At 43.3% G+C, this 18,100-nt stretch overlaps 3 protein-coding genes across 4 annotated transcripts in view; all 3 read right to left on the reverse strand.

Moving 5' to 3' along the window:
* LOC145248787 (kin of IRRE-like protein 1) overlaps positions 1–18,100 on the reverse strand; it is a 2,909,730-nt gene that overhangs the window by 1,027,844 nt on the left and 1,863,786 nt on the right. The window lies entirely within an intron of this gene.
* LOC145248632 (uncharacterized) lies at positions 5,388–5,822 on the reverse strand. Its single transcript, XM_080110309.1, has one exon. It carries the CDS (start codon positions 5,820–5,822, stop codon positions 5,388–5,390), a length of 435 nt encoding a protein of 144 aa, XP_079966435.1.
* LOC145248634 (uncharacterized) lies at positions 5,860–7,053 on the reverse strand. Its single transcript, XM_080110310.1, has one exon. The coding sequence runs from the start codon at positions 7,051–7,053 to the stop codon at positions 5,860–5,862; it is 1,194 nt and encodes a 397-aa protein (XP_079966436.1).

An 18,100-nucleotide genomic window follows, 5' to 3' on the forward strand; every position in this document is an offset into this window, starting at 1 on the left:
TCATTAGCTCATTTTCTCACTAGATAGACTAGACATTTGTCGTTAGCTCATTCTCATCAGCTAGACTAGATATTTGTCATTAGCTCATTGTCCCACCAGATAGACTAGATATTTGTCATTAGCTCATTTTCTCACTAGATAGACTAGATATTTGTCGTTAGCTCATTCTCATCAGCTAGACTAGATATTTGTCATTAGCTCATTGTCTCCACCTCTCAAACTCACCAATTGTAAAAACAGCTATTTGTTGCATTTTATTGCTATTGAATATTCTAAATCTCTCTGAAATGAAAGCACATAATAATTATGAAATTCATCCTGAACACTTTACAACTTATATCTGCTGATCAAGCAGTGATAATATATTGACTAAGCAGTGGTCACACTTGTAAAACTCAACTGGACTAGCCTGTGTGAAAAAGATCAGATCTATATGATATTGCTCTGCACTCAAATGATTCTATAAAATAAAGAAAAAGTGCTCAAATTCGATTTGAAAATAGAGGATTTTGAAGTTGAAAGTCAGTCTTAAACAATGGTTCCTTGCAGAAATTAGATCCGTTCTTCATATGACTCAAGATATTGTTTCATATTGTGCTATGAGACTATATAAAACCATGGAGTGGGCTATTGCCACATACATATCAAAGAAGATCAACAGTTAGTGCCAGCGAGTAATCAATAGTAAGAAGCCGTTGCGATGACACACAATGATTTTCAATGGTTATCAAAAGAGGCAGAGAGTGCACGAAAATCTGAGGATATTGGTTGTGACTCCGACTCTAGGAAACACTAGTAGTTATCGGTGAGAAATCATTGAAAATGTCTACTGAGTAAATAAGTAATAAATGTATTTGATATTTAAATATTTAAATAAACCACTTAAGGGAGGGAGAACTTATTGATAAGTTATTTTTCTGCTAAACACATTAAAATTCATGTCCTTAAAATGGAAAACGGTATTCTCGTTCTCCTCAACAAAAGAAAAAAAAATGTCCATATACAGGGGAAAACAAAAACCAACAATGTAATATACTGCACTATATGGTGTTATTGTAAAAATACACCGATAGATTAAGAATAGACTTGCTTATTTTGTGTTTTTATAATGTGGGACCGCATATCCGATGCGATGGTCATGAGAAAAGGAATCACAGAAAGCAACTGACATATTGTTTAATTTTCCATGGATTTTCAATGATATGCGATACTTTGTAGAATGTTTCTGGTGTAATAGAAGAGGAAGGATAGCAACCTGTCCCGATGTCAGATTGCCGCTGCCTGTTCTCTGTTGCTAACCAGTTACTTTTAGGAACTTTTTTTATTTTGGCATCGATGTTATAATTCACTATATCGATCTTTTTCCGATTTTTTAAAAACATATTTAAATTAATCTTTCCTACAGATGAACATACGTTGTTCAATAAACTAAGTACAAATATATTTGTAAATCATGTAAACATTATTAAATAACCTTTTCCAATTAAAGCAGTTACCCCTCTGACAGTTGTATAGTCAGATTAGATGGACACAAATTATTTTAATAATATTGAACTTTCTAGTGAAGTGCCATTTACTCTCCTTAATAAAAATTCAACTTTGCCCTAAACACACACACACACACACACCACCACCACCACCACCACCAACACCAACAACAACAACAAAAGAACTTTATATCCCATTGGTCATAATAACCAGGGAAAAAAGGCAGATCAAAGTTGAACCTTGTTGTCTTTTACTGACCCCATACGTCAGCGCCACCTGTTTTCTTTTCTCTCGTGATAAGACAGAAAGATCTAAATTTTCTTTGATATTTTAATTCACGTTTCCATGAGATTGTCTTTGTGTTTACATTATCATTCATTATATCAAGCTTTTTTCACAAATCAAAAATATTTAAATGAATCATTCCTACAATTTCACTTTCGTTGTCTTAGCTTTGATACAATTACGACTATGCTGAGATCGCGTCGATAAGGCACACACACACACACACGCACACACACACACACACACACACACACACACACACACACACACACAAACCACAACAAATACAAAACCTTCATATTTAATGTCTGTTTCCAAGCTGTCTAAAACTTCGTAATCAAAAGTTCAACAAATGACAAGTGGTAAAGTGGAGACGCCAAATAGCTCAATACAGAAAAGAAGCAAATAAGCTTCGTTGCTTCCAGCATCGAAAAAAATAAAAATAAAAATATAAATATAAAAGAAATCATTGAATGGAGACGAAGAAGTTTTTTTTTAAATAGCAATCAAGGCCTTTTCAATGGAAACAGGCATCATTTGTAGAGATGGGGAAATTAGTCACCCAAAAATACAAAACGAACAGAAAATAAATCACTGTTTAAAGTAAACCGAGGATGTTTGCAAGATAAAAGTGACCGTTAAAGATCAAAAGCCTTGTCAACAAAGCACTTACAGAACTACAAAGATATGTGCGTCATAGCAATGCAAATAGACCACAAGAAACTTACTAGTATTGTGGATAAATACGCACATTTATCTATATTCAAAGCATTTATATATATATATATATATATATATATATATATATATATATATATATATATATATATATATATATATATATATGAATAAATATATATATATTTATTCATATATATATATATATATATATAGATAAAGCAGCTATATATTCATATTCAAAGCAGTTGTGTGTGTGTGTGTGTGTGTGTGTGTGTGTGTGTGTGTGTGTGTGTGTGTGTGTGTGTGTGTGTGTGTGCAATTTTTTCCTCACAAAACCTGAAATCATCAGGTCTTTTTTTTCAAATTTATTAATTAGCTACATGCCACCGGTAAATTATTCAACTTCTTAAATGTATTAACTTCATACATATTACGTCAGTCTAAAACTAGAAAATAATGAACGCTCCCGTTTCCTTCTTAGTTTTGCAGAATGACGGAATAACCGGCAATCACCAGTTGGATAAACACCTTAACGTTAGAACCAGTCATTCTTTAAATTGGGAATTCGTATTTCCGAACACAGAAAAAACCTTTCTCAGTGTCACTTTCGAATACGTTTCCCAAAGCAAAAACTTCTTACGAATTGTATTTTTTCCAACTATTGTTTTACCTTTTTTTCAATACAAAACAATCCTTCACATAAATCATTCAGCTTAAACATAAGAAAACCAAATTCCAAATTATTCATGCAACATATATTCAAGCATCTCGCATTTCTCTTAGACATTCACATATTCATACATACGGAAGCCAACAGAATTTTACGTTTTTTTCTCTTTACAGACCATTCAAACAGGATTTTTATGGCCTCTTGCCGTTCATAAAAACAGATGTTACATTGCCTAACTACTACTGTTATTCGTACTTCGAATAATTCGTATTATTAGTACTATTTTTATTGTTATTGTTATTAGTTTCATTATTACGATTAATGTGTTAACTAGTGTTTATTGTAATTATTAGTATTCTTATTAATAAAGCTACTATAAATAGAACAGTTTTATTTAAAAGGTGGAAAGCAGACACTTCTATTCTTATCTGTTCTGTACTTTAAACACTATTTTATCTTCATTTTTTTTATTAATACTAAAAAATTAAAACAGTTTCATTTTTTTTTTTACGCTGATTTTTATAACTCTTCTGTAATTCACCCAACAATTTGATAAACGGATATTAATTTTCCCCCTAAAACATTCAATGATTGCTCACTCGAGAAAAAGAAGCTATGTTGTGAAAAAATTAATTTCCAGCAAAGAATCAATGACCGCTCAGATCGAGAAGGGAGCAATGCACTTTCCTTAGGTTGCGAAAGAATTGCCCCCTTCCGCGACGTAACCGTCTTTTAGTATCTTCGCCAGACGAAAGTGGAAAAGATTTACTTTCAATCGCCGGCAACTGAATCAATTTGTGGTGAAGAAAAAGAGAAAAAAGACAAGGGAATCTCCCTCTTGTATAATGGAAGGATCAGATGATTAACTATCACGTGATTCGGAGCACAAAATAAAACTTTAAAAGGGTGAATAACAACAACAATTCTTCTTGGTTAATATTCAAGGCAAGTGCACGCCGATCCTTATCTTCTCAAGCAATCATTAATCCTTTTTTTCACACGATCCCCAAGAAAGAAAAAAAAAGAAAATGCGTGGAAAAACAAAGGATATAAAGCCATGCAATTACTTAATATAGTTAACGTATTAGTATTTTTTGTTTTATTTTTTTTTGGAGTCCCTAACTATTCTGGGAGGAGGCTAGGCCTACCTCGTCGTCGTCTCTTAGGTGCACAATCCGTACAATACCACTTCTGCCTTTCCGGAGGTGGAGAAACAATTTCCACACACCTGAAGTGACACCAGTCATCACAGCCGTCACAACAGATCATATCCTGATCACCTTGCGGGGAACTGCACACACGACAAAGCCAAATCACCTCTTCTTCCTGGGAAGGAGTCGATTGAAGGGAAACTGCACCATCGACCGATGCAGGGATGGACTGATCCTGACTCTCGCTGTTTAAAGAGAGCTCAAGTGGAAAGAGGTTCTTCAATGAGTGAATGTGTGCTGCATTGCCCCCCTGCCTTACCTTTGCAGACCTTACTACACCATCCTCACCATAAAACATTTCCAATATAATACCGAGAACCCAAAAGGGTCTTGGTTTAAGAGGACTTTTAACTAAAACGACATCTCCGACCTTAAGCCTGTTTCGGAAAGGCACCCTTGAACGGCCCAGGGGCTTCTCTCTGAGACTTAAGAGGTATTCATCATACCATAGTGCTCTGAACTTCTCCAGACACTGGTTTCGTACCTGCATGGTCCTGAGAAGCCTCTCTCGACTTAGAGGGAGGTGGGAAGAAAAATCTTCCTTATTTTAACTCAAAAGTTGTCCAGGACTCTTATTGGGCCTCAGAAACATGTTTGGAGTTACTGCCTCCAGCTCAGTCTCCACGGATTCTCGATAAGTTAGAGGGCGGTTGTTAATTGCCCTTTGTATATTCGATACTATGGTTAGTAACATGAAATAATCTATCTCACCTCTACCAACCACCTTATGCAGACAATTTTTGATTGGCTGAATACTCCTCTCCCAGACCCCTCCTACCCAAGGCGAAAATAGAGGGATAGGACAGAATTTAATCAGACTTCAGCCAAATTTCTGTTGATAATCGTGGCTCAACATCAATCTCTTAAATAACCGTCCACCTCCTATGAAGGTCTTAGCATTGTCACAGTAAATGGCTGTTGGAACACCATGGAGGTTTGTAAAACGTACCAAAGCCTGCAAAAAGGACAACACGACCATGTCTGGTACCACCTCAACATGTACAGCCCTGATACTGAGACTGGTGAAGATGAGTAGATACATCTTTACCACCTTAGGCCCTTCCTAAACCCAAAGGTGGCCCAACACGTGAAGCAGGCAAGCTGGCCACATTGGGGGGCAATACTTGTCTGGCATTGTACTTGCGGCACAGTGCACATGAAGCCAGGACTGTTTTCACTGCTTGTCTCCCCTTGGGCACCCAGTAACCACACCGTCTTAACTCTGCCAGAGTGGATGCAACCCCCAAGTGTTGACACCTTGTATGCACATCCATTATTATAAGCCGAGTTGCTGGGTGATCTTTTGCTAACAGAACAGGGTGTTTAACTTCCGGGTCGAAATGGAGAGACCTTGCAATTCTGCCACCTAACCTGATAAGACCCTCACCTTCAATGAACAGGTCGAGATCACGCACTAAACCCGGAACTGTCCTACCTGAGGAATCCCGCAGGAATGCTAGTTCCTCAGCATATCTCTGGCACTGCATCGTTTTCATCAGCAGAACGGCTGCAAGCCTTTCCGTGTCAACTTCTAACCGACGCTGCCGATGGATGAATCTGAGGACCAAGGAAGTCACTCAATAGCTTGGTAAAGGAAGAAAATCTTTCGAGAGGAAGAACTGTAGGTGGTTCCTCTCCCTGTAGGATGGCAGCATTCCAAGAAGAATGGGCCACCACTTGGTTGTGCTGGCTGAGGCATGGCAACTGCTGTGCAGCCCATGGACTGATCCCGCTACTTAACCAATCCAGACCAGTACACCAGAATTGGAGGAAAGCCTTGAACCTTTTCAAAGTTAACCCCCTAGTGATCAAATCGGCAGGATTCTCAGTTGTTGAGACATAACGAAATGAGGGCGAGAAACCTAGTGTTGCTTCCAACTCAGCACTCATCTGTTGGATGTCCTTCAGTCTATTCTGGGCAAAGAGGTTTCTGCTTACAATTGTTCCGGAAATCAGCCAAGAGAGGACCACCTGCGAATCTGTGGCTACATGAATCTCAGAGGGAGAGAACCCTCCAAAATTCCTCAACAAAGTAGACAGGCACCGGAGAGCCAAAAACACGGCCATAAGTTCTAAGGTGGGTAGAGTTTTCTTTTTGAAGGGAGCCACCCTAGCTTTTGCAAACACCAGACCAGATTGGCAATTTTGCACTACATATGCTGCAAAGCCATATGCCTCTGGAGATGCATCGCAGAAAAGAAAAAGTTTGCCAGCCTCATTCTTGCTGAGTGCTCTTCTGGGGAAGGAGACAGTTTCCAGCTCAGAGAGATCAAGGGAAAGCTTCCTCCATAAGGACAAGTATTCCGGTGGGACCGTTACATCCCATCCCAATCCCTTCTTCCAAAGTTCACTCAACAAAATACGGTCACATAACGAAACCGGTAGGCACAATGATAACGGGTCATAGACTCTAGCTGTCTCGCTGAGGATCCATCTCTTTGTAAAGGCACTAGAGTCGCACTTAACAGCTGCTACACAAAAAGTGTCTGAGAGAGGACAGTATCTATATCCGAGCACCTTCTCCCATTTGTTGCCATGGTCATTCAGGGAACCATGCTCCTGCATTTTGTTTTGAATCGCCACATGGTTAGAATTACAGGACAGCAGTTCGAATCCTCCCTGATGCAATCGTTCCCGGGTGAGTGTATATAACCGGCACAGTTCATCGGGATCATCGTGCGACATAACCAAATTATCCACGTAAAACCGATTCTCCATCATGGATCTACAATTATCCATGGGAAACTGCGCTGCATGGTATTTAAGGACATAATTCAATATAAATGGACTAGCAGCATACCCAAAAATAATTGTGTTGTATCTGAAGCAGCGTAGGTGACCTCCTTCTTTTAGGAAAAAACAGAACTTATTCCTGTCCGATTCAAGCTTCAGGCAGATCATTGAGAAGGCCTTCTTAATATCTGCTAACACGATGTGCTTATTAGCACGAAAGGTAAGTAACAAATCTAGTAGGTCACAAGTAAGATTTATTCCCTGTTAGGTAGCCTCATTAAGGGAAGGAGAGTCACCAACTTTGAGGCTGCAGTTGAACACTGGCCGAATCTTAGTGGTGGAGGTAGGGTCCGATTTCAGGACAGGCATGTGCGGAATCCAGACTAACTCTCCAAACCGTTGAGGAGGCACAAAGATCTCCTCTATAATTCCATCCCGTTCCTGCTGATGGAAAACCTTCAAATATTCATGATAAAGTTGCCTCTTCTCCAATCTGCACGACACATTCCAATATTCGCAGAGCCACTGCATGGTTGGAAGGAACACAAGAGATCTTATCGTCCTCCCATGGCAACTGAATGTAATATTTGTTATCCTTAAATGAAATAGACTGTCGAAAGAGAGCAATCTTCTGTCCATCATAATTAGACAGTTCCTGTTCTTCAATACCCAGTGACTCCACACTGAACATCTTCTCCAAACCCCTTTGTACATCACTTTCAGGGAAGAAATCCTTTAGAGGGTCTTCATAGGTGCCCTGAGACTCCAGCACAAAACATAGGTGAGATGGGTTGACCTCAGCAGTCGACGCAAGTACAGCATCGAAGGTAAGGCATTCTGAGTTCTTGTCCACAGAATGGTCAGTATGTAAAAACTGCTTCACCTCACCAAAGGGGACGAGTCCTATTGGTGTCAAAAATGCCTGTCCAAGCAAACAAGGTACCAATTGAAGGCTCCCTAAATGTTGAATGACATCCAGCCCAATTATTCCATGAATTGAAATAAAATTTGTGCCTCTGTCAAATCTGGCGGCTAAGAGACATTTGAGGCGTTCAAATTCATCCAAAATAAAATCCAGATTCTCGATGTGTACCGAAATATCAATATTTTCGTGTACCAACACCGTCAGGGAAAATGGACAATAGGATCCAATGCTAGCCTCCAATGCTACCTCTTTAAAACGCCTGTCGCAATCTCCAAGGATGGTAGTCAGCCTAATTTCACAATCATGTCCAATGGACTCCAAGTGACCGAGGGGTCCAAGACCTTACTGGACAAATAAGTCCGTCCACTGCCTGTGTCCAATAGACAGTTGACGGAAACACTTTTATCACCCCTACCAAAGGTAACACACAAAACAGGGGGAAGGCTCGAGAATTTTCCACCATGAATGCTATAGGCGGAGTTGGACTGAATAGAGGAATCTCTCCATGAAGTACCAGATCTAGGTCCTGAAGGTACATTCCCTAAGGGCCCCCGCATAGTGTTACAAGCCAAGCCAGGGATCTTATCCCCCTTAATAAGGAGATGTTTAACCGCTTCCTTAGTATCTCTCAGAATTGATGACAAGGAGGGGATTCTTCTACCCAAAATTAAGATCAACTCCCCCTTGACCTCCTTGGGGAATTTTGCAAAGAGAATCTTGGCCATAAGCCGAGCCCCAGAAGAAAGGTCGTTTGAAAACGAACAGTCGAAGGAGCCCTCCAACTCAGCCAATAGGGAGGCTACTTTGGATATGTAGTTAGCCAGGGCAGTAACGGATCTGTCCTGTTTACAGGAAAAATCTGATATGTCTTGGAAGATGTTATCTATTATTTCATCTTCATCGAAGTACTCGCTCTTCAGAACCGAAAGAGCCACCTTATAATTTCTGTTGCTGATGGAAAGATGATTAATCAACAACAGGGGTTGGCCAGACAGTGAACACTTCAAAAAATTCAGTCTTTCAGTCTGCCAGCTACACAATTCTCAAAACGCGACAAGAAATCCTTGAAGCTCATAGGGTTAGATTGCATGTCCAATCCATCGAAGGTGGGTCCCATGATCTGAATTTGAGGTGGTTTTACAGTAAATGAGGCCCCAACTCTTCCAACTTCTGGGGAACATGGAAGACTCAGAGAGTCCATGGCCACTGGGAGGAGCTTTAACTCAAGATGTTCTAATTCTCTTCGGAATCTCAGGGTGTATGCAAGAGACTCCCTCTCAATTTGAATCCAATCCTCTTCCTCAGAAGATTGAAGTTGGATTTTACTAACACATATGTCTACTTCAGTCAAATATTCCTCCACCGATTTCTGCAGTGCAGAGAAGGATTTAACAGAGAGTTCATCCTCCAGATTGGCCATCTCCAGAATCGTTCGGATTTTAGTCCAAAGAAGAGAAATTCTCTTCCTTAAATCTGGTTGACTCACATCCATGTTAGTATGGGGTTTCTTTCGCAAATATGTGAAAAAATTAATTTCCAGCAAAGAATCAATGACTGCTCAGATCGAGAAGGGAGCAATGCACTTACCTTAGGTTGCGAAAGAATTGCCACTTTCCGCGACATAACCGTCTTGTAGTATCTTCGCCAGACGAAAGTGGAAAAGATTTACTTTCAATCGCTGGCAACTGAATCAATTTGTGGTGAAGAAAAAGAGAAAAAAGACAAGGGAATCTCCCCTCTTATATAATGGAAGGATCAGATGATTAACTATCACGTGATCCGGAGCACAAAATAAAACTTTAAAAGGGTGAATAACAACAACAATTCTTCTTGGTTAGTATTCAAGGTAAGTGCATGCCGATCCTTCTCTTCTCGAGCAATCATTAATCCTTTTTTTCACAATGTACACCTACTTTAAGTTGCGAAAGAATTGCCCTCTTTCGCGACGTGACAGTCAGTTGACAAGTATCTTGCTAACAAAACTGAGGTAATCAAGAAGTAGCTTCCTGGCACTAGCACCCAATGCATTAAAAAAACCCTCATCTCAACAGGAGAGAAATCTCCTTTTAAATAACCAAATGGGCATGTGATTAACTGTCACCTGACCAGAGAAAAAACTTTAAAACAGCTGAGGAGGTAATGTTAGCAAGCAAGGGAAGTGCACACCACTCTCCCTTTCTTTGAGCAATCATTAATCCTTTTTTTTTTTCACACACTCCCCAGGAAAAGAAAAATAAAGGAGAAAATGAAGGAAAACAAAAATATAAAAGTATGCACTTACTCAAAGAAGTTAGCATGTTAGTATAATTTTTAGTTTATTTTTTATTTTTTTGTTGGGTCTTAATTATTCAGGGAGGAGGCTAGGTCTACCTAGCTGCCGTCTCAATGATGCACAACTCAGACAATACCATTTCTGTCTGGCAGGAGGTGAAGACTCAATTCCCCCATGCCAGAAATGACACCAGTCGTCACATGCATTGCAACAAATCATTTCCTCGCCACCCTGTGGATGGGACAAAGCCACATTACTTCTTCTTCATATGAAGGTGTTGATTGAAGAGGAATAACATCAATCCCATCCACAGGTCTTTAACAGATACACGTATGGATTTATCTTAATCCTCTCCACTTAAGGATAATTCAAAGGGGAATAGATTTTTTAAAGAATGGATACGCATTGATTATTACATTCAACTCTACATCCCCACCCCTGGTCTCCAGACTACACATGTGGTATGGTGGATGTGGTCGTTTATCCAGGCACTCCTACGAAGGGGGATTGGCTGGACTACTTCATCTTCATTGGAGCTCTCAGAAGAGATGTCGGAACCATCATCATCAGCGTTAGGGCATACAGTCATACCATCAGGCTGGACTTCTTCATCTTCATTGGAGCTTTCAGGAGGGGTGCTGGAACTATCGGCATTGGGGTATGCAGTTGTACCATCATGGGGAATAGGTCGGATCCACAGGTCATCGTTGGATGATAAACCATTACTGCTACTCGCCAACTGGTTCGTATTTAGGACAGGCCGGATATCCTTCACATGGCGTGGGGTACCATCAACTAGCACAGCTCGTTCACTGATGATGCCAGTGATTTGCGCTCTTTGAAAGCTGTTGGTGCATCTATTATTGGGAGGCTCACCCAGACAGTGTCCCCTAACTCATATGGCCCTTGGGTTTCCTGCCGCACTCGATAGCAATGGATCGCATAGGTGGGTGTGCTTGCAGCAGTTATGCCATCTATAGACCACCTCTGCAATCGTGCATTGTTTTCTTGCTGAGGTCCTCTTCATGCTTTGATGGCACCGGTCTGCTATGCCGTTGCCACTCGGTACATATGCACATCTGTGTCTGAGCTGGATCCTCAGTCTGAACTACCCACTGCAGAAGGCCGTGTCATTGTCTGTAAGGATCTCTTTAGGCGGCCCCATTTCATAAAATATGGACTCCAATTCACAGATGATACTGGAGGAATCCTGTCTTATTAACGGGCACCAGATGGAAGTGCTGGCTGCCATAGTGGGTTATGTCCATACCCAGTTGGCTCCAAGTCGCATCTACTCCCAGCTGACCTTTCTGCCATCTGGCCGGGGTGGGGTCAATTGACTGGCATGTTTGGCATTCCTTGACTACTGCTTTCATTGCACTTTTGAACACCGACAGATTGGACAACTGCACAAAATAACATGTCCGTCTCACTCTGGGGTATTCACTGAGGTGGTGTATCTTTCTGATTTCATCCGCCACCTCAATAGAGGCAGCACATAATGGTACTGGCTTGGCTTTCTTCTTCATGGTGTCATACCATCTCTGTGGAACCCAAGTGAGTCTATCAGCAAGGTGGCAATTCGAAGTGACCAGTACTGCATCCACAGACATGTTGTACTCTGTTACCAGCATTTTTATGATTTTCAACCTCCGTCTGATAAGCATCTAACTGGCTGCCTTAGTGCGCACCCTGGTCTTGCCTGTCAGTGTGTCTGATATCCAGTGGTACATGCATAGTGAATCTGTGTGTTTGCGTAATTTCCTGACTTTCCACTGGAGTGCCAGGTTGATACCTTTTATCACCGCATTGAGCTTTGCCATGTTGATTGAGCAGCGTCATTCACTGATCGCAACCAACAGGCGTCCTCAATCGTAGCCCCATTTTTCTCCAACAGCACACCAATTGCCAGAGAGTGCGCATCCACCCACACATTTAGTTTATCTCCCTGCACGCACCAGTGTCCTTTGGCGGGGTTATTCTGCTTTACCCTTGCGATGGTCTCCTTCACCATGCAAACCAACAGATCATCGGCTGTTTCATCATCCCAGCCTTTGGTTACTGCGCTTGCCCTATTTTTATGATGCCTGTTGCCACGCGATTCCATCCACACACTGGTAGGTGCTCCACAAGTTTTCCACACAGGGAGAATACTGCTCGCCTCGTGAAGACATCATTCAGGAACTGCAGTTCCACGCCTCCATTTCAAAGTTCCTCGCTCCTGTCGAACATTCAGGCCTAAGACATGGACGCCATTCTCCAAATGTTCGGGGTCCTTGCACGTCAAACCAAACTCAGCCAGTTTGAACCTTACACGTGATGATAACACAATGTCTTCGTTCACATATATGTTATCAAGGTACGCTGATGTCCCATCTTTTATTGTTTCTTCCTGTGACAACACAGCATTAATGATGGTCTTCATTATTTGAGGTGCCACATTCAGCCCGAAGCCTAGTCTGGTAAGGCAGTACCTCTTGCCAGCAAACACCACCGTCTGAAATGGCCGCATTGTTTCACTGATTCGGATCTGTAGGTATGCTTTTCTTAAATCCAGCAGGGATACATTGGAACCCTGCTGGTGCCACTCTCATAACTTGCTGGCATAAACGTCAGCATTTGCTGTGAACACATCAACATACACGTTCAGTTCACGGTAGTCTATTACTGGTTTCACCTTTGCTTTGTTGTGCTGAGCGACCGCCACCAGCAAAATCAGGCCTCTGGGAGATCCAAGTTTCTCATAGGGGTAGAGAATGACCCGCAATCCTTGATCCAATCACGAAGTTCTTCTTTGTATACAGGCCTCATTTTGTCGGGCATATGGTACTTTGTTACCTCATTTTGCAGTTTGGCTGGTTCCTGGTTTTCTGACCACTTCCACGTGACTGTCCAAGCCTTCTGCTGCTGGTGAAATTCGACAATAAGGTCTGGCTGATCAATCTTCAAAGCAGCACACACTGAAACCTTTACCTGAAACTGTACCACCCCCGTCTGCGTTATGTGAGCACTACCTAGGGCTCTGATTGCATCATAGCCTAGAAGAACGTCAAGGCTCAGTGATTTCTCGAGTACTACCAGTGCTTCGATGTTAGCCGAATTTTCAGTTTTAGTGCGAATGTTCACAGTGCCTACCCCGCAACATATCCGCATCGCTCCACTGAAGGTGGTTGTAGTACTTACCAACACAACAAAAGCCCACGTGTTTGTGCCTTGTATAGGCATGCGCGACAACAAAACTTGGGTTTTTATAAGCGGAAGTCTCGAGGTTGTCAGGAATCTACAGGCGCATGCGCAAGAGAAGGGATTGAGATAGTGGTATAAAGGCAGGTCGAGTGAGAAGGTTGTTGTTGTCATTGGACGTTACAGTGACGCATGCGTTAACAGGTGATTAAGAGGCAGTTTATTTTTGTGTGTCAAGTCATGCACCTCGGTGAAGGTCATACAAATCGTTCACCTCGGTGAAGGTGAAGGTCATAAACTATTTCGGCTATTTCATTTTGTCTCTTTTCCTGGACAACTATGGCTGGGGCAAAGTTTGATTTAAAACTGATACCCAAATTCGACGGATCCATTTCTGTTATCGACTGGGTCGAAAAGGTTGAGCTGACCTGCAACCTCTGTGAAGTAAAGGGGGTGCATACCGTGATTCCCCTGAGATTGGCTGGAGGCGCCCTAAGTGTATATCAGCAACTTAGTGCCATGGGGAAGGCTGATATTACCTGTATAAAAAATGCTTGATACAAGGCATTTGCTATGGATCCCTGTACGGCCTACGAAACATTTGCCACTAGGAAGCTCATGCCAGGAGAAACCGTGGACGTCTTCTTCACGGAGCTGAAGAAACTTGCAGTTCTATTTGGCAATGGAGTGTCAGAGCAAACACTGGCGTATGCGTTTGTGGCCGGCCTTCCCACCCATGTTAAGCAACTGTTGAGATAGAGGGCTTCCACCAGCGTATCTGTAACGCCCATGGAACATTTGTTAGAATGCGCTCGAGCCATTATCAGAGATGAGGAGGACCTGAGGGAACCGGTTGTAATGATGGCACAGGCAGCCAAGACTAATGCTGAAAAGAGTCCCAGTTTGAGACCCACGACCAATGGGAGATGTTTCTGCTGTGGCCAGCAAGGCCATATCGCAAGAAATTGTACTAACAAGGGGCGGGGGCGCCCGCGCTGTTTCCAATGTGGTAGTTATGGACATTTATCCCAAAATTGTGCAGGAAATGCATCAGGGGGCAGGACGTCAGCGCCGCCCTGTTCCCCGGACAAGATTTAATTGAGGCGCAACCAACAATAAATGTGTACGTGGACCAAGTGCTTTGTTCAGCTCTTCTCAACTCCGGGTGCTCACACACCATCATGAGTGCCAAGTTGTGTCGAAACTGGACAAAGCAGAACATCAAAGTAACCACAATAGGTGGCAATACGCAAGCTTGCTGTGAAGCCGGAACTGTCAAAGTCCACACAGACTCTGGTGTGGCCGCAAACATTAATGTGCTGGTGATGCGAGGAGATTTGCTGGGATTCGATGTACTGTTGGGATATGATGCTATTAAGGCACTGGGGGAAGTGGTTATCGGAAGAGATGGGACTGTGCGATTTTTGGAAACCCCAGTGTGTGCTGCAGTTCACATTGATCGGCCTGATTTTAAGATGGACTACGACCCTCACCAAAAAGCATGGACTGCATCCTGGAAGTGGACAGAAGGAAGGGCACCAACCGAACTCAAGAATTGCATTGCAGAGTACTCGGTACCCGACGAGGCCCGTAATGAATATGAGAAGGAACTTGAGGCATGGATCCAGGATGGATGGCTGATCCCCTACCCCAACAAGCTGGGACCACCCAAGGGTCTGATTCCCTTAATGGCGGTAGTCCAGCATAACAAATCAAGTTCGTCCGTTGCTGGACTATCGTGAACTCAATAGATACATTGAGACGTACACTGCCGATGCTGACGTGTGCACCAGCAAGCTGAGAGAATGGCGCCAGAAGGGCTCCAATGTGTCTATAGTAGACTTGCGGAAGGCTAATTTGCAGGTGCGAGTGCATGAGACATTGTGGCCGTTCCAGACAGTGTGGTTCCGAGGTCAGAGATACTGCTTTACTCGGCTTAGCTTTGGGCTGAATGTGGCACCGCAAATCATGAAGACCATCGTAAATGCAGTGTTGTCCCAGGAAAAGACCACTGAGGACACAACATTGGCCTATATTGATGATGTGTACGTCAATGAAGACATACAATCTGCGTCGCACGTCAGAGAAAAGTTAGCTCAATTCGGGTTGGAGTGCAAGGATCCCGAACGTCTGAGGGATGGAGCACGGGTATTAGGATTGGACGTTTGCGGGAAAGACGGTACCTTACGATGGAGGCGTGGCAGTGAGATTCCAACCATCCCTGATGTTATCATGCGGCGGACTATTTTTTCCTTGTGTGGGAAACTTATTGGTCACTTACCAGCGTGTGGCTGGCTCCGAGCAGCTGTGGGCGTCATCAAACGCAGGGCAAGTTTAGTAACTACAGGTTGGGATGATGTATCTGATGATGCTCTTCTAACTCTTGATGACGACAGAAACCCTAGAGAGAGTTAACAAGGAGGATCCTGCCCGTGGAGAATGGTGTGTCGATGGGGACACTGTGAATGTGTGGGTTGACGCTAGTTCTTTGGCATTGGGAGTGTTATTGGAGCAACGTGGAAATGTAATTGAGACGCATGCTGGCTGCGACCCGTGCATGATGCTCAACGCATCAACCTGGCGGAACTGGATGCTGTTGTGAAGGGTTTAAATCTGGCACTGCAATGGCAGTCGAAGAAGTTACACTTGTACACAGATTCTCTCTGCGTCTACCACTGGGTGTCCGACACTCTCTCGGGATGAACAAGAGTTCGTACTAAGGCAGCCAGTGAGATATTAATCCGGCGGAGGCTAAACATCCTGAAGAGTCTGGTATCAGAGTATGACCTGTCGGTGAGTGTAACGCTCGTGGCATCACACTGTAATCATGCAGACCAACTAACCCGTGTGCCTCACAAATGGTATGAAGCTGCGAAGACAGGCGTGGGGTTCGCTGCCCGATCTTGCGCAGTTGGTGCGATTAGCTCATGCCAAATACAAAGAATTCATGTGCAGAGTGGACATCAAGGCATCAAAAGAACTCTGTATTTTGCGAGGCAGTGACAAGGGCGGATGTCAGGCAGATCATCAAGCACTGTGAGGCATGCCAGTCTATCGATCCTGCACCTGAGCAATGGCAGAAGGGGCGATTGGAAGTTGAGCATGTGTGGCAACGATATTACCCATTACAGTGGTAAGCCCTTTCTAACCCTTATCGACTGTGGACCCACTCGTTTTGCGGTGTGGTGGCAAATGACCAGGCAGGACTCAGCGAATGTTGTCCGCCAACTGTCATCTATCTTTTCTGAGCGAGGTGCGCCGGAAGAGATATTGACGGACAACGATGCTGCTTTTTGTAGCCACCAAGTTCGGCAGTTGTTGAATGAGTGGGGTGTCCGACTACGACTGCGATGTGCTCATGTGCCATCAGGGAATGGCATTGCTGAGAGGAGCCATCGCAGCATCAAGAGAATTGCTGTCAGAAAGCAATGCACCATTACAGAGGCCACGTATTGGTATAACATCACACCAAAGGATGGGAAGACACTAACAACAGCACCGGCCAATGCCATACACAAATACCGTGTTAGGATAGAGGGCATTGACACTGTCCAACCAATCGACGAGGAGAGTCATAACAAATACAAGGTAGGGGATCCAGTTTGGTTTAGACCCCCTGGAAACCGGTGCAGCACCAAGTTCAAGCAAGGACGAATATCTGGAGTGGTCAGCCAGCAGTCGGTCCTTGTTGATGGAACCCCACGCCATGTGCGCGATCTTCGCCCAGCTAGTGAAGTACATCCCACAACTACAGAGAGCGATGAATCATCAGATGATGAGCTGCTAATGAGTGAGGTCACCGAGCAAGAGAGTGGTAGTTGTAGTTCGTCTGATCAGGCAAGATCAGAACCAGAACCAGAACCACACCCAGAACCAGAACCAAAACCTGAATCCGAGAGTGTAAATACCACCCTTCGCAGAAGCCAACGAACTAAGAGGCCACCCCCGAAGTGCACTCTATGTGATCATCAGATCAGGGGGGAGTGTAGTACTTACCAACACAACAAATGCCCACGTGTTTGTGCCTTGTATAGGCATGCGCGACAACAAAACTTGGGTTTTTATAAGCGGAAGTCTCGAGGTTGTCAGGAATCTACAGGCGCATGCGCAAGAGAAGGGATTGAGATAGTGGTATAAAGGTAGGTCGAGTGAGAAGGTTGTTGTTGTTGTCATTGGACGTTACAGTGACGCATGCGTTAGCAGGTGATTAAGAGGCGGTTTATTTTTGTGTGTCAAGTCGCGCACCTTGGTGAAGGTCATATAAATCGTTCACCTCGGTGAAGGTGAAGGTCATAGTGGTTACTCTTCTTCTTCCAAGTGTGGCAGAGGTCCGCACTTACTATTGTGCAAGAGCAGCCAGAGTCGAGGAATACTTAGCACAATGTCTCATTGACATAGACCTGAATGGTCGGAAGCGCCTCATCTAATTTCTGTTTGGGGAAGAGGTCGACACTGGCACCTTGTCCCCGACCCCGTTTCCCAAACAATCCTGGTCATATGATCAGTCTTATTACATCGGTAGCAGCGAATAGCTGTCAGTTGCCGCTGGCAGTTCCTCACAATGTGGCCCTGGCTATTACACCTATAACATATGACTTCACCACGCAGGCCGGGCCCCTGAGATGGTCTATCATCACTTGATGCAGGCTGTG

This window comes from Euprymna scolopes, chromosome 27, assembly GCF_053919585.1.
Source record: "Euprymna scolopes isolate OS-2025 chromosome 27, ASM5391958v1, whole genome shotgun sequence".
Classification (NCBI taxonomy): domain Eukaryota; kingdom Metazoa; phylum Mollusca; class Cephalopoda; order Sepiida; family Sepiolidae; genus Euprymna; species Euprymna scolopes.

Bases quoted from the DNA above. Each gene is read 5' to 3' on its own strand.
- LOC145248632 (XM_080110309.1), bottom strand. From the start codon at position 5,822: ATGCAGTGCCAGAGATATGCTGAGGAACTAGCATTCCTGCGGGATTCC.
- LOC145248634 (XM_080110310.1), bottom strand. From the start codon at position 7,053: ATGGAGAATCGGTTTTACGTGGATAATTTGGTTATGTCGCACGATGAT.